Genomic DNA, 22,487 nt, shown 5'->3' on the forward strand with positions numbered 1-22,487 from the left:
CCGACTTAAAAACATTTGACCCGAGTTAAAAAAAAACTCTCCCCACATCAAACCTGACTCAATTTTAACCCGACAAAAATACCCCAAATTAAACCCGACTCAATTTTGACCTGACTTAGAAATATCCAAATTGACCACTCAATCCCTAAATCGCGAAAAACTTTAACTCTCTTAAAAAATCCCCAAATTGAAATCGCGAAGAAAATCCCCAAATCGAACCCACATAACTTTATTTAGCGAAATGTATGTTGTTATTTCTATTTCATTTGAGATTTTGATTTATGGTTTTAGGGTTTGTGTTTTTGATTTCTTTGGATATTTCGAACTGGATTGCGATTTTGATTTCGATTTCTGGGTTTAGAGAGGGCAAATCTGATTTCTGGTTTTAGTGATTGGATTTTTATTTCGGGTTTCACCAGCTGCTCGTTTTTTCTGGGTTTATGTCTTATATCTTCCTTCCTCTTTTTGTAATCTTCATCAACCAACACACATCGATATTTTAGCAAAATGAAGTTCTAAAGCTGATAAACTATGAAATCAAGCATCCAATGATCGAAATAAGACAGCAAAACCTACCCTAAACCCAGAATTTCAATCGCTTTTGAAGTCCCCACACGAATTGACCAAATCGAAATTCTAGGGTTCATACACGATTTGGGAATTTAACAGCTTCATCGCGTCGGGTCGGGTCCCCGAAAAGAATCGGATGAGTCGGGTTTTAAATGAGGTCCGGTCTATGGTTAAGTTGGTTTAGTTGGTTTAAGTGATTTCCCATCAGGTTTGCTTTGCAAACCGTCAAAATCATGGTATATGGGAAAACGGGTTGATAAAAGTTCAAAAATGGGGATATACGACGAATTTGAAACTTTGCGGGAATCTACAACTATACGAAAGTTGCTGTGGGGAAAATACGTTGTTTTCCAAAAAAAAACAAGATTGAAGTCACTAAAGTTCCTCCATATTGAAGAGGCATCTAAATGTGTGTTAAGGATTTAATTGTAATTATCAAATCTCTAATCTTGAAAGAAAGAGTACAATTGAGTTTCACATTCCACACGTCAGACGTTACTCGCAATGCAAACAAAAATTACAAAAAAGAAACTAAACGTACTTGCAATATTCTAGATCCTAAAAGGCTAAAAGTAAAGAAACAAAATGGTAATAGAGAAAAATTAGTGAAACTAGCAACTGTTTATCAGGGGCCATGCATGTGCTCTATATCATGTTGGCCATAATTTTCTTAGCGAAAATTTGTTTTTTTCGAAAATATGAAACAATGTGTTAGAAAAATTATGGGTCTTGTGAAAAGCACTCTTGGCCCCGCCTATATCCACCATGCTCGCTGATATCCACTGGAACTTTTTCACCGCATGATAGTTCTTTTTTTTCGCTAAACAAACTGCATGATAGTTCTAAGTTCTAATAGCAAACTAAAATGTTGTGTCAAAATATATTTGTTAGTTAAATAAACCATTTTAAGGCATCCCATCGACGGCAAAAAGAGTACGGATAGAGGTTATTTACAGCCCGCATTAACGGACTATCAAAAATCTACATCCTCGTGTCAATCGGGTTAAAAAAAAGAATCCAGGTGTTAGTTTGAATTGAAGACATGATCTTTTTTAGTAAAGTTTAATATAATTTGCATAAATTTGATTTTAAAAATTCATAAAACTCTGCACCAGTATACAGATTCCAAATGGAAAAAAAAACTTGTTAAAAACACGAATACAAACTTTAATGCATGTTGCAGCTAGAAGTTGAATCTGGGCGCATCATCGAAATTAATAATTAACGGGGCCGGGCAACCCAACCTCCCCCACTGACTTTAAGTCTTTGATAATGTTTTTTTTTTTTGGATGAGTCTTTGTTAATGTTAAACAGAACAATGCAGCTAATTAGTGTTGTGTAAATTTTTTGTCCGCTTATGTCTATTTGTTATCCGTGTCTAACCACTATGAAGTGTTATTATGTCTAATAGGAATCCGTGTCTAACCACTATGAAGTGTTATTATGCAGGACTATCTCCTTAAATTTTCCTTATATAATCATCATGAGTCTTCTCATAAGGCCTCATCTAAACAAAAATGGAGTTTGAGATCACTGTGACTTCTGAGGAACTCATCAAGCCTTCTTCTCTTAACATTAATCATCTTCCTTACCACTATCTCTCTTTCCTTGATCAGATTGCTCCTTCCTCTTTCATGCCTTTCCTTTTCTTTTACCACAGCAAGCGGAATCTCTCAGACAGAGAACGAGCTGATCACATCAAGAGTTCTTTGTCTGAAATATTGAATCTCTTTTACCCCTTGGCAGGAAGAATCAAGAACTCGGGAGACGTTGTTCTGTGCAACGATGTGGGTGTGTCTTTCGTTGAAGCCAAAGCCGGGTGCGACATGTCACAGATTCTAGAAAACCCTAATCCCTATGAACTCGACATGTTCCTCCCTTTCAAGTTTGACGAAGTGGGTGACGTGCCTCTCAAGATTCAGCTCACTTTCTTTGAATGCGGCGGCTTAGCTCTCGGTATAGGCCTCTGCCATAAACTCTGCGATGCCATGTCCGGTCTCATCTTCATCAGAAGTTGGGCAGCTTTTGCTCGCGGAGACACTGATAAAATCGTCACTCCTTCTTTTGATATCGCCAAGATGTTTCCTCCACGCGACATGGAGGATTTCAACATGGCTACAAGTATCACGAACGAGAACTTAGTCACCAGACGCTTCGTGTTCTCGAAATCCTCTGTTGAATCTTTAAGAGAGAGATTCAGTGGAAACAAGAAGTTTCGGGCCACACGTGTTGAGGCCTTATCAGCATTCCTATGGAGCCGTTTCGTGGCTACAATAAACCGAGATGATAAAACCCAAAAGATATATACATTGAAACATCTGGTGAACTTGCGTAGAAAAGCAGATCCGTTCATACCAGAGCACATGTTTGGGAACATACTGAGTTTCTCAGTTACTGTACCTAAGATGATAATCAATGAAGATGACGACGAAGCAAAGCCTTCTCTTGTGGAGCAGATTAGAGAGGAGATCAGAAAGATAGACGCACTGTACGTGAATAAAATTCAAGAAGATAGCAGAGCACACCTCGAGTTTCGAAACAAACATTTTTCAGGTTTTTTCAAAGGAGAGATTGTGTCGTTAACTTTAACGAGCCTTTGTAAATTTCCAGTGTATGACGCAGATTTCGGATGGGGAAAACCTTTGTGGTTTGCTTCTACAAGTATGATTGACGAAAATCAGGGTGCTTTCATCGATACTAAGGAAGGTGATGGCATAGAAGCTTTGATCAACCTTGACCAGAACCATATGTCTAGGTTTGAATCCGATGGGGAATTGCTTCGTTATGTCTCTTCAAACCCAAGTGTGTATGTCTCTGCATCTCGAGAAACATGTAATCAATAAGTTGTATAATCTCCAGTGAGTTTGAGTCTGTTTTTTATTTGACTTTGTCTACTTGTGCCTCTCTTTTATACAATAAATTTAAAGTTGCATGGAAACATATTTGAGCATAAAATAATATCTAAGACACCTTATATTTTGAAATAAAAGGAGTATTATATTTAGCAAATAATTTTTGTTTTCTAATCCGATGTGAGCTTTAGATTGATATCCCAACAATAAGTGTTTTTTTTTTTTTGTAAGAAGCTATAAAAACATAATTTGAGTTTATTGAAGATAAAAACACGTTTTTACATCAGTGTTACTACTATATAGTTTGAGTTTTTGAAAGAAAATGTTTTGGGACATTGAGTTTTGTGCTTGTCTAGATCAAAACATGGGGATTGAGAGAAGCTGATTCAAGAAGCTCATCATCACATTCGAACAGCAACATGTGTTCTTTGGTAAGAGTGACCCATGCTTCGATTCCGACTCCGTCTTTGGCATCAATCAACAACATCAAGTTGTTGATATTGGAAGTTCCTCTTCCGGTTAACCAAACCGGATTTCCCCATCCGAAATCAGCCTCGTACAAGCCGAGCTTACACCAGCTATTACTCATCCACAAGTCCACCTCATTACCCATTCCATATACTTTCCGAATCTCTTCCCAAACTTCAAGAATTCTAGATGAGGGTTTCGACATTTCCTTGCAGCTCAAGCCAAAGTTTTCCTTTGCCCGCCTAAACTCATCAACAACATGTTGAATTCCTTCTATCTTAGCTTCTTCGTTCTTTAGAATCATTATGGAAAGCATGTTACCAATTGTGTTCTCGGACAAAGTATCTACCTTTCCTCGTAAGCTCACCAGTATCTGCAGCACAGAAGTTCTTGGTTCTCGAGAACTCACTCTAGAAGCCTTAGTAGCACATCTCCACAAAAGAGCTGTGACGGCTTCAACACGGGTTGGATTCTTGACAAGATTGCTTGAAGCTTTTGCTCTGAGTTTCTTCATTTTTGATGCATCCAACACAAACCTCTTTGTTACGTAATTCATCATCTCTTCAACCTCGACTTTATGATCAATCTGTTTTAAGGGAAGCTCATCAGGAGGAGGTGTAGGAAAGAAATCGGAAGCGGTGAAACTAGGAATCAAAGTAATCCCCAAACCTCTTGAAGACTCAGCCCATCCTCTGATGAACATTGCCAAAGATGTTGCATCAGTGATCTTATGAGAAATGCAGATTGTGATAACCAATCCTCCACAGCTGAAGAAATTGGCCTGGATTAGCAACACAGGCCATATCACTACTTCTCCGGACTTAGCTTCAACAGGAACGAGTGGTTTCAATGATTCAAGAACAGAGAACTTGAGAAACTCCGAGAGAAGATGGTCCACTTGAGCTTCTATAAACACAGCTCCTTCATCATTACATTCTACGAAGGGTAGAAGATTGGTAATATTGTAGACAGAGATTTCTTCAGCTTCAAGGATGTTTCCTCTGATGAAGAACAGATAAGGTTCTGAGGATCCCGTGTGTAAAAGAGAAGTACAGGGGTGGGCTGAGGATGTCAAGAAGAGATAGATTGAGGATTCTCATATCATTTGGAGTGGGAGAAGACGGTTTAATTACTTCTCTTGATAAGATCTCAACTTTGATATCCATTATTAGATACACACAAATTTCTTAACTTATGAAGGCTCTTAAACTCACTTTAAAGAAGATTCTTGGTGAGATTAGCTAAAGATTCCTAGATCACAAAAGACCAACCATACTATGTATTATTATTAGTAATATTATTAGATGTTTCATATTAAATATTTGTGAGGGCAACAGTTTTTGCGAATAATTTTGAGAAATTAGGAGGAATCACCAAAGGAAAAACAATAGTTAACCCAAGGACCATGTAATTTATATGATCAGGATCCTGCATATAACTATGGCCTATCACTTATGGCTAATATGGACAATTCCTCATGTCACGTAGATTTGTTGACAACCGGCACGTTAAACCAACGACAAATCAAATTTGTCTTGGTACCGTAAGACATCTTTGAGCTGTGGTTGACATAAAGCAAAAGGTTGCAAAAGTTAGTTTGGCAAGTTTTCATAGCTACTTTGCTTACAAATTAAATTTAGGTTCAATTTAGATATTTACATGAGAAATTAAGGACGTTATGGCCTCCTCGGCGGCAAACGAATAATTAGCCGATTTCTTTGCGTCTAATGTTACAACTTCATGAGCTTTCTTGGCTGATTTAAGAAGCTCTATTCGTTGGAGTTGGCATATTTGACTCAACCTATCGACCTAATATTTTGAAAACCAAATCCATAATTTATTATTAGATGCACACAAGTGATGTATATGCCTTGTTGTGAGTATATACTATATCATAATGAAATAAGTTAGATTGAAGGAAATTTCAGAGTATGCGTGCGTACCTCTGCTCGCAGCTTAGTAATTTCTTGTAACAAAACTTCATTAGTCTTACTCATATTATTCTGCTTTGCTTGTGAAAAAACTAAAAAGAAAGATTGCAATGAATCTCCTTTTATATTAAAATATCAATAAAACTCTAGATAAAATTAGAAAACATATCTTTCATTATTATTCAAAAATCTCAATAAATATTATCTACTAACAAATCTTGTAGAAAAAAAAATCATTTTTCTAAATCTCACTAAATATTCTATTAAATATTTTGACAAAATCGTATGAGTATGTAAAATTTTATTTAGCACCATCAAAATATTCGAATTAGTTTTGTTTCAAAATATATATATATATATATATATATATATATTCGAATTAGTAAAAATTTTATTTTCACCATACCTATAAATGGAAAAATCATTACTCACCGATCACTAAACAATTGCAAAACAAAATTGGGGTTAGCAAGAATGAAAGGTTTTGGTGAAATGGGTCAACAAATATTCGTTAAGTTGGCGCCAAAATGGACTCTAGTTTAGAAGAAACAACAACAAAATCGAGAGTTCTATACAACTGTTAGTTGTAATTGTGTATACTTTTATCCGTATAGCAAAAGAGATCTCTCTTTTTTCTTTATAGCAAAAGAGTTCTATACAACTGGCATTGCAAAAGAGATCTCTCTTTTTTCTTGTCTTCTTCTCTTTATAACTTCTTCCTTGTTCACAAAGTACTATTAAGCATTCTCACTAATGAAAAAACCAGAAACAGAACCATAAGCAACCAAAATGAACACCATGAGATCCAAAGCAAAGGAAGTAGCCAAACTTGTTACAAACTAAAAAAATAGCATTTGTTAAAAAAAACTACAAAAAATAGCCAAAGAAGGTGCTGAAGCTGCAAAGGATATCTGAAGATAGTGAAGGGATGATCAAGTCCACCTTTGATGGAGGGAAAGTGGTGAAGACTGTGTATGTTCATGTGTAGGCAGGTAATAAAAAGAAGCTGCCAACACAGAAGGAGGAAGAAACAAAGATGTTGTTGGTTGAGCTCAAGACAAAGCTGACTGGAGAAAAGACTGACCATTTTACCTCTGGTTAGTTAGTCTTAGTTAAAAAATAAAAAAAGTAGCCAAACTTGTTACAAAAGTAGTCAAACATGAGCCAAAGCGTTGAAGACAGTCTATGCACATGCATAACCATGTTTAGACTAATAAAGATTTTCAACAGAAACAGATCATAAGATTTTAAAAAAATAGAAACAAAACAAAATCATCGTACAAAAATTGGTCATGAGATTTTGATCATTTGTTTAATTTTATTAAACTTTTATAAAACAATAAGTATATAAAAATATTGGCCTTCCAAAATATTATGAACTCAAATACTCAAACATATGCAAAATGAGTTTATATACAAATCAACACGTAAAATAGTCTAATGTGTGAATTAGGATCCATATAGTCTGGATCCTGTATATAGCTAATTTAATAATAACAGAACATTTCCTTTTTAAGATATCATTTTCATTTTCTATATGAATTCGTATCCACTCTTTTTTGTTTCGCGTTTCTCATAAAAATTGATTTAATTTTGTGATTCTACTAGGAAAAAATAACATTTCTCACAGATGCGCAACAGTTTGAATTTCTTGCATTTTGAATTGTTCGTGTAGCTATAGGCATATGTTTGATGAAGAACCAAATCGATGGTTCAACACAATTTTTTTGCCAGACCGCAACCATGCAACAAACTTTCTAATTTTTAAAGATTTGGAGATTAGAATAAGAAGAATGGTTAAAAAAGAGAAACATAGATTAATGGATTAATCACAAGGAACGAAAGGATCATCAAAGCCTTGTGTAACTAAAACAATACAACCTCTTGATTACTTATCAGATTTCTTGCGAAGTTCCTTTACCCATTAATTTCAAGCCAAGTATGGCCTTCCCAAAACTGCTTTTGCTTCCGTCTTCCTTCTTTTTGTTCTTCTTCTTATCGTCTTCTTTATTTGAATTTGCAGGTGGGTCAGAGTTGTAATCCCATTGATCAGCCCAAGATAGTCCTGAATCCATCTTCGTCTCTCTTTAAGATTTGTGTTGAATGAAAAGATTTATAAACAAATATGGGGTGAAAGAAAGATCTTGTTTTACTTATTTTAGACATTATTGGTATGACTTGACACAACAAATTTCAAAAAATTGTTTTACTTATTTCTGTTGTTAATATTTATTCATTTCAAAAAAATCTAAATTTATAGGAGTAGAACCAAATATTCATTTTCGTATGAAGTTTCCAATTATAAAGAAAAATGAATATTAATGACAGAGATGACACTTTGTTAGTTTCTTGTAGAGAAACGTCGTATAACTACACTTATGTTGTTTTATTGTCCACTCTAAATATCACTTATGCCATTGCATTGTACTCTCTTTGTTTCCTATGTTTTTTTTTTTAAATGTGATCATAATTTCTAAATCAATAAAGATGCATGTTAAAAGGAAGAAAACAAATGTTTAACAACTGATTCAGACTGGATGTACTCCTAGTTTCTACTGCAATAGAACAGTGATGTAGTTGTAATATAAAGGATTCGGAATCCAGAGGACCAGTGTTACTCTATGACTTTGCGATGATTGAATTAAAGCTAAGACAAAAGATGGTTTGTTGCGAAAACTAAAAAGTAAACAGAATGGCAAACAACGATTTAAATTTAAGTTAAAACAAGCACTAGACCAAAGCAATTCGCAGGAATTTCAGAGATAAGAACCAGATGACTATTCAGGGCATAAGTGTAACGCAAGTCTCGAACTCAAACAGAAAAGCTTATCAATCCACTGTCGTGATCTCGATAACTTTGGCTAACAACCTAAATCCTAAACTGTCGTTTGAACCTAGAAAATTGCAGACAAGCGTTAGTTAGCAGGTTTGGTCTGTTCACGATTTGCCTTAACTTCAACTGTCGTTGGCTAAGGACAAATCGCTCACCAATGTTTATTCTAGCAACCTATTACACTTTTGATGAATAGATTAACCTAAAATCGTAGATTGAGTGATCAATTCAACCTAAGCATTAAGTCTAACAATGGTGAAGACAATAGATATCAAGCCTTATTTGCATTTAATCCCTTAATTCATGAAATCCTTTGAACGCTTTAATCTAGCTAAGAGATCTACTCAGACATGGAGAAAAGAAACACAGAAACAGATGGAAAGGAATTCATGAATTAAAATCGCAGAAGAGATAATAGGGTTCAGAATTCTTCTCAAAGTGTAGCAGATTTCTTCTCCCAAAAGCTTACAAGTAAAAACTCTCTGGTTCAGGAAATTGTAAAAAGAAAGCGTAGAAAATCTGTAGAAAAATGTGATCATAAAACACAGGCGGCTGTGGACTTTTATTCTCTTTCTCCTCCTAAAATTAGGTAAAAATCGATTTCCTTATTTTTCTCCCGTCTGGAGCAGGTGCTCCACGAAGGGTCCAAACCGGGAGCAGGTGTTCCGCGGATGATTTCTCCAAAAGCGTGTGAAATAGCTCCTTATTGCTCAAATTAATCTTCTTTTGCTTCATTGCCTCCTAAACACTTCAATCCTCTGATAAGGCCCCTAAGTCACCTGAAACTTCCTGAAAAGACTCGAAAAACTCCTAAAACAATCAGTAAACACAAGTTAGAATGAGTCAAAATCTCCACTCATCAACAACCTAAAATGAAGAATTACGCTTACTATTGCTATAATGATTGAAAATCAAAGTTCTGTTTTATTAATGAAAGCCTTTTAGTTTATAAAGTCAAAAGGTATAAGTTTAATTCATCAACTAAAATAAGTACATTTTTATCATGCGAGTCGTGTTTTACATGGATATTTTGAGGTTGTTCCGTTTTGAAATGATGGTTTGATGAGCTCACGTTTGATGAAGGGTTTTGAAAATATATTACTGTAGTAGTTTTTTTTAAGATTTAGAGATTATGGAGTATTACATGAAATATAATTTCGATCAAAGTTTTAATCATACGTTGTTGGTTTAAATTTGGAAAATGGCATGTTACTAAAAGATGATATAGTAATTAATATAACAATCTTATCTTTATGTTAATTATATTACCTTTATTTTCCCTCTTAAGTGATAAAGGAACAATTTAGATGAGAGGAAAAAAGAGGGAGTGATAGGTTATATATATAGGCATGTTCTCTCTTTGGTTTGACAATTCCTACTACAACGAATAATTCAGTTTTGCCTCCAATGCAACTGACACAAAAGACTCACACTCGTTACCGCTAAAATTGTTCATTTTTAAATTCACAACCTTTCCTTTTGACCTAACCATCTATCTTTCTATTCCTCTATCTAACTTTCCATTAGCATGTGTACATTCATCTATACACCAATACAAAAAGATAATATATAAGTGTGACTGTGTGAGGGTTACAAAAGGTATACGGGATATTGGGGATATTGGTACTTCATTTGGATATGTGTAAACTAGTGTTGGAAAAAATTCGTGATATTTCAGTTCTGCTATTTAGTTTAGGAAATTCGTATAAAAATGATATTTTCCTCGCTCTCGACCAAACAAAAAAATGCATATGTAAATTTTTTTTATCTCCTTAAGTTAACATACGATTACATGAATATACAAAACTGTAGGTGGCTTTTAAGTACGCCGTCAAATCCCAAACTTTTATGAAGCATACGCAACATTGGAACACTGGATATACAAATATCATACATAAAAAGAAAAAAAATATGAATATCCGTTAAATTATGTACTCATTCCTAATATAAACACATATGGTGCATACAAAAGTTAAACTGTTTGGAGTGCTTTTCTTTATTAATCACATAAAAATGGTTCATAAGTTATGACATTGTTTTGTTTGGAGCATATAAATTACCTTACATGTAGGTTCTATGCCTTGCATGTTTAACAAACAAATTACGATGGAGAGTCAAAAGTTTGAATGAACTTTCAGTAAACTAAAGTGATGAATCCAAGCCAAAAGACATTAAGACAACAAAGCAAGAGAAGAAGACACAAAGAAAGGCCTGGATTTTAGTTAGTGTTTCCGTTTGTAATTATTAAGAAAAAACAATAATATAAAGAAAAGAGGATAATGAGCAAAGGGGGATATAAGAGACAAGACGTGAGAGGGTGGGGATGGGCCATTCCCACTCCTTTAGCCAACCCATAAAGGCAAAAGTTGTTTTTCAGTTTCAGACCAAATGGAGTCTGTCTCTTGCCCTTTATTTGTTTTCTCCCATATTTTCAGTTCCCAACAAAATGGTATTCTTATAAAAAAAAATATGGAAAAAAATAACAATAATAATAAAAGAGCTAGAGACATCAACTCAGAGCATAAACATGTTTTGTTATTTTTTCGAATACGAAAGCTTAAGCAATAAGCATGATGATATAATTCTCTACGGTAGCCTATGCATGATGATATGATGCTTATTAAATAGCTGATTACATTAAGATTCTTACATTAATAGTTAAGGTGCTTTATATGCTTTTCGATAAATGACTAAGGAAAATAGTAACATAATAATGTTCTTCAAACAACGCTTTATATGCTTTTCGTCTCTCATAATGATTTATATTAAATACCAAAGACGCATGCAAAAGTTGAAAGTTAAAACTTAAATTCCACCAGAATATGATGATTTTTACTTTTACTGGTGATCTGGGTCTAATCCTACTAATTCTATGGGATGAGCAAGTCAATTCGAGAGAGATATCGAATCTAGAAATCTCTGTGAATCTATATCACGAAACTCTTAGCTTGTCAATCCCCACATCACCATACGCGGTGATCTCCTAATTTATATATATGTCATAATCATATCAATTTAGAACAAAAAAAAAACATTGCATTAAAATTGATAGTTTCAAAACAAAAATGATGTATTCGCACTAAAATGAAGAATGCATGTGATAAGCGAGTTATCTGTTACGTTCAGTAACTAATGAGATTCGTATTGATAACTAACAGAAAAAAAACCACATGTAGAAAGAAAAGTGAGAACTTTGAAAATTTTATGGTCACTAGATAAGAGGAATGGTAGGAGTAATTTCCGGCGGCATTATCGAGTGGGGGACACTGTTATCTTGGCCCCATCATCATCATCAGTGTCATTTCTCTCCCTCCGCGATGGCTACGTTCGTGATGGCTACGTTTATATAAGTCTTAAAATGAGCAATTATATCTCTTTTGACAATCATCGTAGAAAGCATTGAACATCGTTCAAACAGAGATATTTGACAAAGTTAAGAATGGTATGATCCCTGTTTAATCATATCTTTCTTATAAAGTTTTTATACATGCTTTTGTTTCCATTTGGTGCGTTTTTGTCTTGGAAAGATTCGTTGGTAATTTGGAGAAAACGATTGGAAGTCGTAGCCTCATAGCCGTTGGTAAAATCTTGTCCATAACATGTGGCTCGATGAGTCTCATCGTCTTACTTAGTTTTTTGGAATTTCTTTTTGATTGCCTACAAAAAGAATATCATATTATAAGTATTATATATATATATATCTGTTTTCCTTTTTTATCAGAAAGTTATTTAGCTTTTTCTCGATTTATATTTGGGTAGACAAAAACATCAAAAAGCTTCGACGAAGAATACGCAAAAAGGTTAAAAAGACTTGGCTTACACTCAAAGCTCCCAAAAGCATTACTTACATCATTCTAAACAAAAATAGAATTAACAAAACTGACTACCTTTAAGTTAAGGTAATATATTAGAAAAAATTTCGAAAAAAGTGATACATCCATCTCTTTCGATTTAAAAAGTTTTGAAGATGGAAAAGAAATGAACATATGGTGCGTGGTGGAATTAAGAGAAGTTAATTAATAAAGTAAAATTTAAAAAAGAGAAATGATTTGGCCTTGGGAAAGATGGAGAAAGCTTGGCGTGAAGCATCAAATTAGCTGTAAGCAATGCCCTTTTTGTTCGTTTCTGTTTATCCAGTTTGATAATAGCTTAGTCTATTTTGTATAATACTATACCCTTTTAATAATATCATGATATTTTAATAATAGAGGAGTAACAGTCTAATAACAGCAATGATTTAACTATTGAACGTTATACAAGGAATAGACAATGACTAAAGAATTAAAACTTTATGAAGAAAAAATACCAATCTCTCTTACTAGCCATCCCAATATGAAAACTTGAGAACTGCATTCAGATTAGCAATGAGCAGATGTACTTGATTCAAGTATTTCAGTTTCAAATAAACTTTTTTTAAGAGCAATATATTGTTATACGTTTTCTGGAGAATTTCTTATAAATGTTTTTTTGGGCATTTTTTGTAGGATTTATTTATTAATCTACTTAAATAGCAATTTATTTTGTTTGGGGTTTTTTATCTACGAGACTACAACCTACTATGGAACTATTGCAGTGAACTACAACACACTCAAAATTCAGAGTAATGTACTTATACAAAGCAGAATAACATAGAAGGCAATATGATTCAAAAATCTTGTATACTGAAAAAAGTAACTCTTAAAAGCAATAAAAATAATAATTTAACAGAAAAATACTAAAAAAGTTACAGAATTTGCTGAAAGGCATAATTGCATGCAGTGGTCTCTGCGAGTGCCATTGTTAAAAGCTCCTTTACACGCATACCATACCACTCTTGTCGTTGTAATTCTCAATTTTTTTGGCCATATTATTTTTGCTCTACCATGCCTAGCTAAAATTTAAATTATAACTGGGCCAGACTCATGTAACCATGTTCTTGTCTACCTACTATTCTTTTATTGTAAACTTTTTAAGTTTATAATATTTTAAGTTAATTAGATATATAATTCTCTTTAGGGTCCGATGGCCTTTTCGTTTTGTTTAATGCTTCCATTTGTTTTTCTAATACATTCTGATTAGTTACAGTGTTTATCTCTTTGCTTTTTAAACACATTTGTGTTAATCTCTTCAAAAAACATAGAACTTTGTGATTTTGAGAACACCCTTAACAACAAAACTTGATTGATTTTGATTAACCCCAACATTTCCTTACAATGCAAATTAAAACTTCAATAGCAATGGTAGACAGAAAACATAAGACAACGCTTTCAACACTAGGACATAAGAAAACTATCCTATGTTTTTTTGAAGATTCTCACCTCTGCAGATACTCAGTCAAGTATCCTCTGAGCTCACTACCAAGCGGCTCGGTCTGCTTGCAGTACCGGTCTGCATAACCGGAGTCGTGATGACCCGTTAAAGGAACATCGTCTTGCAGATAATCACCACAATCGATTATAATGTTATGCAACAAACAACACACCAGTATAATACTAGGCAGTTTCCTCCTGTCAGGTCTCCACATAACCTTGCTCAGAATCCTCCAGCTTCCTTTAAGCTGTGCAAAGGCAGTAGCTGCAACTGACCTCACCATCTCATGCCTGTCGTTGAAGGCCATCATGGGATCAGAAGGATCATCAGTGTCGTGAGGAGTGATAAGCCAAGGAAGCAGCGGGTAACTAAACCCACCAACTACATACTCTCTAACCTCCGCTCCTTGATACAGAGTTTTGGCATTCCCGTCCAATACCTGAGCGGTTTCACAGAGTTTGAAGAAGCCTGAGAACTTAAGCAGCTTGGAGACGCTCATGCCACCAGGCCAGCCAGTAACCATGTTGAGAAACCTCATCTCGTGATCAAAGACACCTTGCAAGAACATGCTATAGTTCTTCTCCTGGTCGCACCAGTCGTCTGATGCTTGCACAGCAGGTAGAGTCATGATGATGTGAGTTGTGTCTATGGCTCCACAACAATTGGGAAGACCGTAGAGTTCCTCAAACTTTGACTTGATCTCTTCGATCCTGTCAGAGTCTGGCCATCTAAGATGATGCTTGGCTCGTTCCTCAAGGGCCTCGATGAATCTCCATGTAACTTGAGAAACTGTGGATTGGCCAACACCAAAGGAAGTTCCCACGGAGACCTGAGATTCACCGGAAGCCAATCTTCTTAGAGCAATGGCTACTTGTTTCTCGACGCTAAGAAGCCTTCCCTCGATGTTGATGAGTCCTGAAGGAGGTCTAGAGATAAGATCCTCCCTCACGAGAGAACAGATGTAGCTAAATGTCGTCTTTGAAGCTCTAAAGAAGTACTTGAACGCATCATCTTCGTCTAAAGGGATTGAAACACCTAACCAAACAACTACAATCTCAGAAATCTCCGGAAAGAAAACTGAGAATCTTCTAATCTAAGTCAAGTCAAAATTGAACCTGAGAGAGAAGAGTTTCGTTGCCAGAAAGTATCCCACCAGTCGCAGTCGATAGCTTCGGGATCCAAAGGAGCTACGTTGATTCTCCTGTCTTTCTTCGATTTCTTCTTGGCCGATTTATAAGGCTGCTTCTTCACCCATTGTTGCATCGGCGGCGCCGGAGCTTTATATTGTCCTTGGCCGGCGCTTCTGGTCCCAACTCCGCCTAATTTGGGATCAACGGGCTTCGATTTCGAGTCGGATCCGATTTCCACCGCCTCTCCGCCGCAAGAAGCCATTTGGTTTTCTCTCCGGCTTGGCTTTCTCTGTTGTTGAAGTAGTTTCGGATAATAATTAAAACACAAATTTAAGGAAGATATTTTGCAATCAATGAGTTTCGGACAAGGCTAGGGTTCTTCTTTCCGAATTCTATGGTGGAGAGAGAGAAATGAGAAACAGCAAGATTCAAGAGACAAAGACAAAAAGAAGAAGAACTGAGAAAGTCTTGTCTTTTTTTTTTACACCTCAATTTTTTTTTTTTTTCAAGTGAAGCAAAATGTAAGTTTTTTTTTTTTACAATCTATTACCCCCACAAGTCGATGAAAGGAAAAAAAAAATTATATGTAAAAATATAAAATCAAGTAAAAAAAAATAATAATAAACAAAGAAATAATAAGATACACAAGGAAAAAGGTGAATCTTGTGATATAAATGCAAAGGTGAAGCAAGTGGGAAAAGAAAGACCCAAAGTCATCACTTGTCCTCCTCTTCCTTTCTTCTCGGCACAAAGCCACACAAAACCAAACACACGGTAAACCAAAACAAGTGAGACGTATCATGTCTTCTCCTCTCCAATGCCTCACAATCTCCTTTGCCCTAATCCTTTTCCACACACTTCTCAGCTCCTCCTCCACTGTTCTGCCTCACTCTGATCGGGTCACCCGTTTACCCGGTCAACCCCGGGTCGGATTCCAGCAATACTCTGGCTATGTCACCGTCGACGACAGAAAACAGAGAGCTCTGTTTTACTACTTCGCCGAGGCTGAAATCGATCCAACCTCTAAGCCTCTCGTTCTCTGGCTCAATGGAGGTTCGTCTCAAATCTATCTTGTCTTCTTCTTCTTCTTTTTCTAAAAAAAAGAGAAGAAATTGTAAAATTGTCGTTTAAATGCAGGACCTGGATGTTCATCTTTGGGAGTTGGTGCATTCTCGGAGAATGGACCATTTAGACCCAAAGGACCGGTTTTGGTCAAGAATCAACACAGCTGGAACCAAGGTAAGTTAAATTTAAACAAAGCCTCTTAATTCCACTATTCACATTTTATCTTAAATTTTTAAAGTTTTATTGGTTTGTTGCAGAGGCAAATATGTTGTATCTAGAGACACCTGTTGGAGTTGGATTCTCTTATTCAACTCAGAGCTCTTCCTATGAGGGTGTGACTGATAAGATCACTGGTTAATCTCCCTAAACCCTCTTTTTTTTCTTGATTTAAATTAAGCTTCTTTCTTTTTGAATTCACAATCCTTTTTTGAAGTGAAATCATTATTACACTGTAAGCCAAAACCCTTCAAAGAAACTGTTGCTGAATCTATTGATTTAGACATTTTCATAAAGAAACCCATACTTTTCTGTCTTTTACCTTTTACTTCTCTCTAAATTCAGCGACAACCAAAGAAAAATAAAATCTAAAATACGATTTTGTAACCACCATAAAAAAGGATATTTTTTACACACACAAAATAAGTTTTAAAAAACAAAAATAATTACAAAATTCAGTAGATGATGATGATGATGCAGTGACCGGTGAATGCCATTTCTCTGGTTTATTCTTCTTTTTACAGAAAAGCAAGTTTTATTTATATTTTTCTGAAAATAAAATGCAGCTTTTGTTTCTTGTTCTGTCTCAGACTGACAAAAAGAACAAAAGAATTCAACCTTTTTTGCAGATCACATCTGAGATTATTACTATTCTCTTCTTCTTGTTTCTTTCTGTTTGTCTTCACATCTCAAACATTCTTTCTCTCTTTTGTGTCTTTTTTTTTTTCCACTTCAGCAAAAGACAACCTTGTGTTCTTGCAAAGATGGTTCCTAAAATTTCCACATTATCTCAATCGAAGTCTCTTTATCACTGGTGAAAGCTATGCTGGTAAAAACCTTTAAAGTTCCTCTCTTCTTTCAATCACTTCATGCTCTTAAATTGTAGTCTTCGTCACTAATGTTTCGATGCAAATGTAGGCCATTATGTTCCCCAATTAGCTCAGCTTATGATTGAGTACAACAAGAAGCACCATTTGTTCAATCTCAGAGGAATTGCTGTAAGTCAGAAAACATTTATCTCCTCCTCCAAATAGCTATCTCATTTTATAATATGGTTATATGTTACTGTGTTAAATCCGGTCTTTTCTTTTGTAGATTGGCAATCCGGTTCTCGAGTTTGCTACTGATTTCAATTCGCGGGCTGAGTATTTCTGGTCACATGGCTTGATATCGGATCCTACTTACAAAATGTTCACATCTTACTGTAACTACTCGCGTTATGTGAGTGAGTACTATAGAGGGTCAATGTCTAGTATGTGCTCTAAAGTGATGAGTCAAGTTAGCACTGAGACCAGTCGATTTGTGGACAAATATGACGTCACTCTAGACGTCTGCATCCCCTCTGTGCTGTCTCAATCCAAAGTCGTAAGCCCCAACGTGAGTCACAACACAACACAACTTAGTAGTAGAGCTTTCTTTTTTTTTTTCTTTTTTTTTTTTTTTGAACATCAGTAGTAGAGCTTTCTTATTTTACTCTTTCTGTGACTATGTTTATGAACTTTGTTGATTCTTTGGAATGGACAGCAAGTGGGAGAATCTGTGGATGTCTGCGTGGAAGATGAGACGGTGAAGTACCTAAACCGAAGAGATGTGCAGGAAGCTCTTCATGCGCGGCTCATTGGAGTACGTGAATGGACAGTTTGCAGCAAGTTAGTACCCACTTTTTCTTCTCTAACAGTTAGCAGATGATTACGATTGATGTTAATAGTTGTTGAACAGAACGGATTTTTCATTCTTGGTTTTGGTTTTCTCATGATGAAAACAGTGTGCTTGATTACCAATTGCTTGATGTGGAAATACCGACGATTAATATCGTAGGGAGTTTAGTTCAAGCTGGAGTTCCAGTTCTTGTCTACAGGTATATATATTATATAACAATGTCTCTAAGCTTTTACTTGTCTTGATGATTTACTGGTGGATGCTTTTCTTGCAAGAACAGTGGGGATCAAGATTCCGTGATCCCATTGACCGGAAGTAGAACCTTAGTTAGCAGATTGGCCAAACGATTGGGACTGAGAACAAGTGTGCCTTATCGAGTCTGGTTTGCAGGACAACAGGTAAAACAAGCAACAAACTCTAATGTTACCAAAACAAAGATGAAAAAAAAAATAACACATTGGGTTTGTTAATTCAGGTCGGTGGGTGGACTCAAGTCTATGGAAATGTCTTGTCATTTGCAACGGTGAGAGGAGCTGCACATGAGGTCCCATTCTCACAGCCTGAGAGATCACTTGTGCTGTTCAAGGCGTTCTTGGACGGTCATCCTCTTCCTGAAGAATTCTGATATTTACCATGATCTATTGAGCCTTATGTAAGTATAAAAAAAAAACGGGAAAGAGTTGTTTTTTGTAAAGATGTGAACCTTGTAGGAAGAAGGAAGCTGTATGTTCTTGAAATCTGAGTGTTGTGTTTACGCTTAAGGGTGAACTACAACAGGAGCTTCTACTTGCATTGTTAAGCCTTTAAATTGAAGAGCCATGATTGGTTTCGATAGCATCACTGCTACACTTAACCGCCTTTCATCACCGAACGGTTCTTGTGAAATGTGATTCCGTTCTGATGTATTCTCTACCTCATCTTCCAAATAATCTGATACTACTGCAGGTCTCACAGGCCTCACCCTGCAATGTTTTTAATACTAATAAGCGTTGTTTGGTTTTCTCTCAAGAGATTAAGAGAAAGTAGAAAGCAGTAGCAATACCTGCAGTGGAGGTGGCATGAGTATTTGAGCAGGTTTGGGTTGTACTTTGTATTGCCACTGCCAATGATTTTGACATTCTTGATTAGCGTACGAGCTAAGAACTCTGTTTCCTATAAAAACAATCTCAAGAACCAAAGTTTTTACCTAAAACTCGGGAGTGACATTTTGATTGCTGGTCCCATCCATTTTCCGAATTTGGTCTCTGATTCTGAGGTGGCCAGTGTAAAGACCATAGTTAGATATCAAAACATGACATAGCTTACGTCAGACCAAGTAGCAAAGAACTCACCATCCGATCTAGTTTGGATATTGCAGATATCTGCAGAAGTAGCACCATCAACTTCACTAACCTTAACCTCTACCAAATCCTCAGAATGAGACAGAGTAGTTCCCAAACCAATTGTGTCCAAGAAACCAAAAGCTCTGTTCCTTTTTCGCTTTGGAACCGCAGTGATTTTCTGTTCCCAAACCACAAGAAAAAAATATCACTTTTTACTCAAAGCAGAATGTAAAAGAAGACCATCTGATACTCCAAGAGTTTAGGAAGAATGTTTTCGTAGTTAATAATTGCAATGTCGTAGACAACATCACTCTCTTTTCCAAAGTAATCTTGTTTTGTTTTCCTCATTTGGCAATAAAATTGAAACTTAACTATATTATTGAGAGCCTATCAGTAGTAATTACTAAAAGCTAAATCACTTTAAAGACCAAAATGAGGCACTAACCTTTGAAAATCTTGCAGTTTGGCTAGGAAGTCCTACTTCCTGCAAAAACCAACTTGTTATATAATAATAAAGGGATTATTTTTTGAGTAACACCCAAAGTAGACCAATCTCTCAACATTCCATCAATAGAGAGCAAAGTAGACCCACCTACCTTGCGTCCGTGATGACAAGCCTCTTTGCTGTTCACAAGCACCCTCGCGGCCCATCTGAAGTGATAAAAAGAAAGATGTTTATTCCATTTGGGTAAGGTAAGATGACTCCATGTTTTGATAAGTATGAAATCAAACTAACAGAAGGATGGAGAAGACTAAACATACGCGCATGATGTAGGAGGGTTCCATACTATCCCTGCAATCACAACAAGCTGGGAAAAAAAAAAAAAAAAAAATGCAAGAGAAATGATCAAAGAATGTTGTGGGATGATAATAATTTTAGTAAATAGGGAGATGCAAGAAGAGACCTCATCAAAGACACCAGCGGGGCTATCATCGTAGCTAGCGAGGAAAAACCCACCAAGAGTGTATCTGAAAATCCCATAACAACTTTTTAACATTTTTGAAGAAGATAATTTAAACAGAGAAGTAGCCATGTAGAAGCTTTTTAATACCCAAAAGCTTCAACTAGTCGAAACTCTTTGGGGATGAATGCTCGAGCAGTCGTAGCTTTCACAAGATGAATCTGGTACAGCGCACTGAAATCACAAATGAGAAGAAAGAAAATTACAGCAAAGGAGGTACTAGAAGACGACTTGAGACATTCTTCGAAAAGCTACAAGAGAAGTTTTCTTGCCTTCCTTTGAATATCCATGGGGGCTTGGCATAGACAGAAGAAATCCTCTTTTCTTCTACGTCCATGGAGAGATACAATCTACGCCACATATTAAAAAAAGCATGCCTTAGGAGACAAGTTATGAAGATACCTAAGTGTAGATGAAGCTTTCTGCATAGCCAAATATCTAACAGAGACTTTAACTAATCAGCAAAGATCCAAAATTGAGACATCAAAGCATTTAGATTGTGCACCACATTCAATCAATGAAACTATAGCAAAAAGGGTGTGTATGTAGACAGAGACAGATCACAAACACATGGTAGATATAACAAGATTGTACCCAAATTGCCAACTTTATAATTGTAATAGCTAATTTGAGTAAATATTCCTTGGATAGACATTTTCAGGAAATAAATCCCAGAAAAAGGATAAAAGAAGCACTACGGCTAAGTCAAAAAAAAAAAAATGAAAGAAATTTTGGAGGACGCAGATTTAATGTCGTTAATTTCGAATGAAATCAAACAAAAAAAAAAACAGCTTGACTTGAAATTCTAACTCATATCTAGATTAATCCACTCTGTTTTTTCTTACTGCAAGTGCGTTTCCAAAGAAGCAATTTGGAGAAAAAAATAAAAACAACAAAAAGCATTAGCGGAATCTCTTATCAAACAGAGTATAACCCAGAAACTGTTGCATTCATGTGTCCGTAAAAACAAAAAAAAACAAAAAAAAAATCAAACAATCAAAATCAAAATCCAGCGATTGCCCAGAAACGATAACCATGTAAGCTGAGTAACAGAGATAAATTAGCAGAAGTCGCACATTACAAAGATAAGAAATTGAAAACGAAAAAAAAAACCAAGAAATGCATACAACAAATACTAAACCCAAACCTCGTTAAAACGCTGCAGAGGATAAAATCTTGAAATGGGTTGAAGAGAAGAAGATTCAGATAGGAGCAAAGATTTCGAATTGCGAGATCGAACGAATTGTATTTGAGCACGGTTCTTTAAGAAGAAAAAAACTGTTATAAATTACACCAAAACAAACAAAATTTGGGATTTTATATTATCTGGAGTAAATATAATAATAAAAATTTGAGGAACCGACAGAGTAGGGTGAAGGAGAAGAGATGAAGAAGTGGATAGGCTTTGCAATCTTCGTCCAATCAGTGACTTTGTCCTCCTTTTTCAAGCCTTTTTCTTACTTCGCGCCAATCCCAACTTAACATCATCTTTCATTTGCTATCTAATTTATATCTAATTGTTTAAACTAGTACGGCACAAAAACATATCCTTAGAAATTCAAAATACTTTTACGTGAAATTTAAAACGTTTTCAGTTTCTTCGTTTTCACTTTCTTAGTAGTCTTTGAAATAAAAAAGAAAAAGACAAATGATTTTGTTTCGTGAGAAATAACTTATTTCCTTTTGACGTGTATTCTTTTTATGTTATTCCAAATGATTTTGATTTTCATACGAACTATTTCTTACAAAAATTATGAATCTTGATCAGAAAAAAAAAAATGTAAAGACACAAGAGTTAGTAATTTTTTTAATTATTATTTCTGCTAGAATGTGTAAATTGATAGTGCACAACTTTGCTGGTTTTGTACCATCTATGAATACGTGAAACTCATTTGAAATTATGTAAGATTCATTTTAACAATAAAACCAAAAAACAAAAAATATGTAAGATTCTATAAATATTTGTAAGATCCATTTGGTGTTTTGGGTGTAATTCATAATATACTAGTTTGTACCGTATTCCATAATTTTCTCTCTTTGCAAGTAGTGATAATATGATATTTTTAGTAGACAAATCAATAGAGCCGTACAGATCGAATAAAACAAACTGAAACGAAGATTAGCTCACTAATAAATCAAAACTTTTGGAGTCAATTTTGGGAAAAGAGGTGCGATTGCATACGCAGCAGC

General features: G+C 35.3%; 5 protein-coding genes and 1 pseudogene across 8 annotated transcripts; 2 read left to right on the top strand and 4 right to left on the bottom strand.

The window, feature by feature from the left end:
• Window positions 1-2,087: 2,087 nt before the first annotated feature.
• On the top strand, window positions 2,088-3,508 carry LOC18992255 (vinorine synthase). Its single transcript, XM_006415631.2, has one exon. The coding sequence runs from the start codon at window positions 2,088-2,090 to the stop codon at window positions 3,411-3,413; it is 1,326 nt and encodes a 441-aa protein (XP_006415694.1). The 3' UTR covers window positions 3,414-3,508.
• A 266-nt stretch (window positions 3,509-3,774) lies between these two features.
• Window positions 3,775-5,056, bottom strand: LOC18992256 (annotated as a pseudogene).
• Window positions 5,057-7,716: 2,660 nt separating this feature from the next.
• Window positions 7,717-7,896, bottom strand: LOC112083865. Its single transcript, XM_024151927.1, has one exon. The coding sequence runs from the start codon at window positions 7,894-7,896 to the stop codon at window positions 7,717-7,719; it is 180 nt and encodes a 59-aa protein (XP_024007695.1).
• A 5,908-nt stretch (window positions 7,897-13,804) lies between these two features.
• LOC112084157 (protein ANTAGONIST OF LIKE HETEROCHROMATIN PROTEIN 1) lies at window positions 13,805-15,480 on the bottom strand. Its single transcript, XM_024153355.1, has 2 exons — window positions 15,059-15,480; window positions 13,805-14,978 (listed from the first exon to the last, which is right to left on the bottom strand). Exons 1-2 carry the CDS (start codon window positions 15,333-15,335, stop codon window positions 13,948-13,950), a joined length of 1,308 nt encoding a protein of 435 aa, XP_024009123.1. The 5' UTR covers window positions 15,336-15,480; the 3' UTR covers window positions 13,805-13,947.
• A 302-nt stretch (window positions 15,481-15,782) lies between these two features.
• On the top strand, window positions 15,783-18,771 carry LOC18992257 (serine carboxypeptidase-like 45). Its single transcript, XM_006415635.2, has 10 exons — window positions 15,783-16,126; window positions 16,211-16,312; window positions 16,396-16,491; window positions 17,091-17,183; window positions 17,273-17,352; window positions 17,450-17,731; window positions 17,879-18,003; window positions 18,120-18,212; window positions 18,294-18,411; window positions 18,489-18,771. The coding sequence occupies exons 1-10, from the start codon at window positions 15,874-15,876 to the stop codon at window positions 18,636-18,638; spliced, it is 1,392 nt and encodes a 463-aa protein (XP_006415698.1). The 5' UTR covers window positions 15,783-15,873; the 3' UTR covers window positions 18,639-18,771.
• LOC18992259 (protein NEOXANTHIN-DEFICIENT 1) lies at window positions 18,368-21,650 on the bottom strand. Of its 4 annotated transcripts, none has more exons than XM_024152501.1 (12): window positions 21,445-21,650; window positions 20,570-20,647; window positions 20,388-20,471; window positions 20,241-20,304; window positions 20,098-20,144; window positions 19,932-19,986; window positions 19,781-19,819; window positions 19,345-19,513; window positions 19,200-19,263; window positions 19,056-19,112; window positions 18,717-18,975; window positions 18,368-18,651 (listed from the first exon to the last, which is right to left on the bottom strand). In XM_024152501.1, the coding sequence occupies exons 2-11, from the start codon at window positions 20,632-20,634 to the stop codon at window positions 18,771-18,773; spliced, it is 849 nt and encodes a 282-aa protein (XP_024008269.1). In that variant the 5' UTR covers window positions 20,635-20,647; window positions 21,445-21,650; the 3' UTR covers window positions 18,368-18,651; window positions 18,717-18,770. The 4 variants fall into 4 exon arrangements, with proteins under 4 accessions (XP_024008269.1, XP_006415697.1, XP_006415696.1 ...); XM_006415634.2 differs by having other exon boundaries at window positions 18,368-18,624; window positions 21,445-21,648; XM_006415633.2 differs by having other exon boundaries at window positions 18,368-18,634; window positions 21,445-21,648.
• Between the last annotated feature and the right edge of the window lie 837 nt (window positions 21,651-22,487).

Source organism: Eutrema salsugineum, unplaced genomic scaffold, assembly GCF_000478725.1.
Source record: "Eutrema salsugineum unplaced genomic scaffold, Eutsalg1_0 scaffold_5, whole genome shotgun sequence".
NCBI lineage: Eukaryota > Viridiplantae > Streptophyta > Magnoliopsida > Brassicales > Brassicaceae > Eutrema > Eutrema salsugineum.

Coding starts and splice junctions, on each gene's coding strand:
- LOC18992255 (XM_006415631.2), top strand. CDS start 2,088: ATGGAGTTTGAGATCACTGTGACTTCTGAGGAACTCATCAAGCCTTCT.
- LOC112083865 (XM_024151927.1), bottom strand. CDS start 7,896: ATGGATTCAGGACTATCTTGGGCTGATCAATGGGATTACAACTCTGAC.
- LOC112084157 (XM_024153355.1), bottom strand. CDS start 15,335: ATGGCTTCTTGCGGCGGAGAGGCGGTGGAAATCGGATCCGACTCGAAA. Junction 14,979..15,058: donor ACGAAACTCTTCTCTCTCAG/GTTCAATTTTGA, acceptor TTGTTTGGTTAG/GTGTTTCAATCCCTTTAGAC.
- LOC18992257 (XM_006415635.2), top strand. CDS start 15,874: ATGTCTTCTCCTCTCCAATGCCTCACAATCTCCTTTGCCCTAATCCTT. Junction 16,492..17,090: donor TGTGACTGATAAGATCACTG/GTTAATCTCCCT, acceptor TTTCCACTTCAG/CAAAAGACAACCTTGTGTTC. Junction 17,184..17,272: donor CACTGGTGAAAGCTATGCTG/GTAAAAACCTTT, acceptor ATGCAAATGTAG/GCCATTATGTTCCCCAATTA.
- LOC18992259 (XM_024152501.1), bottom strand. CDS start 20,634: ATGGACGTAGAAGAAAAGAGGATTTCTTCTGTCTATGCCAAGCCCCCA. Junction 20,305..20,387: donor CGACTAGTTGAAGCTTTTGG/GTATTAAAAAGC, acceptor TGGGATTTTCAG/ATACACTCTTGGTGGGTTTT. Junction 18,976..19,055: donor TCATGCCACCTCCACTGCAG/GTATTGCTACTG, acceptor AAAACATTGCAG/GGTGAGGCCTGTGAGACCTG.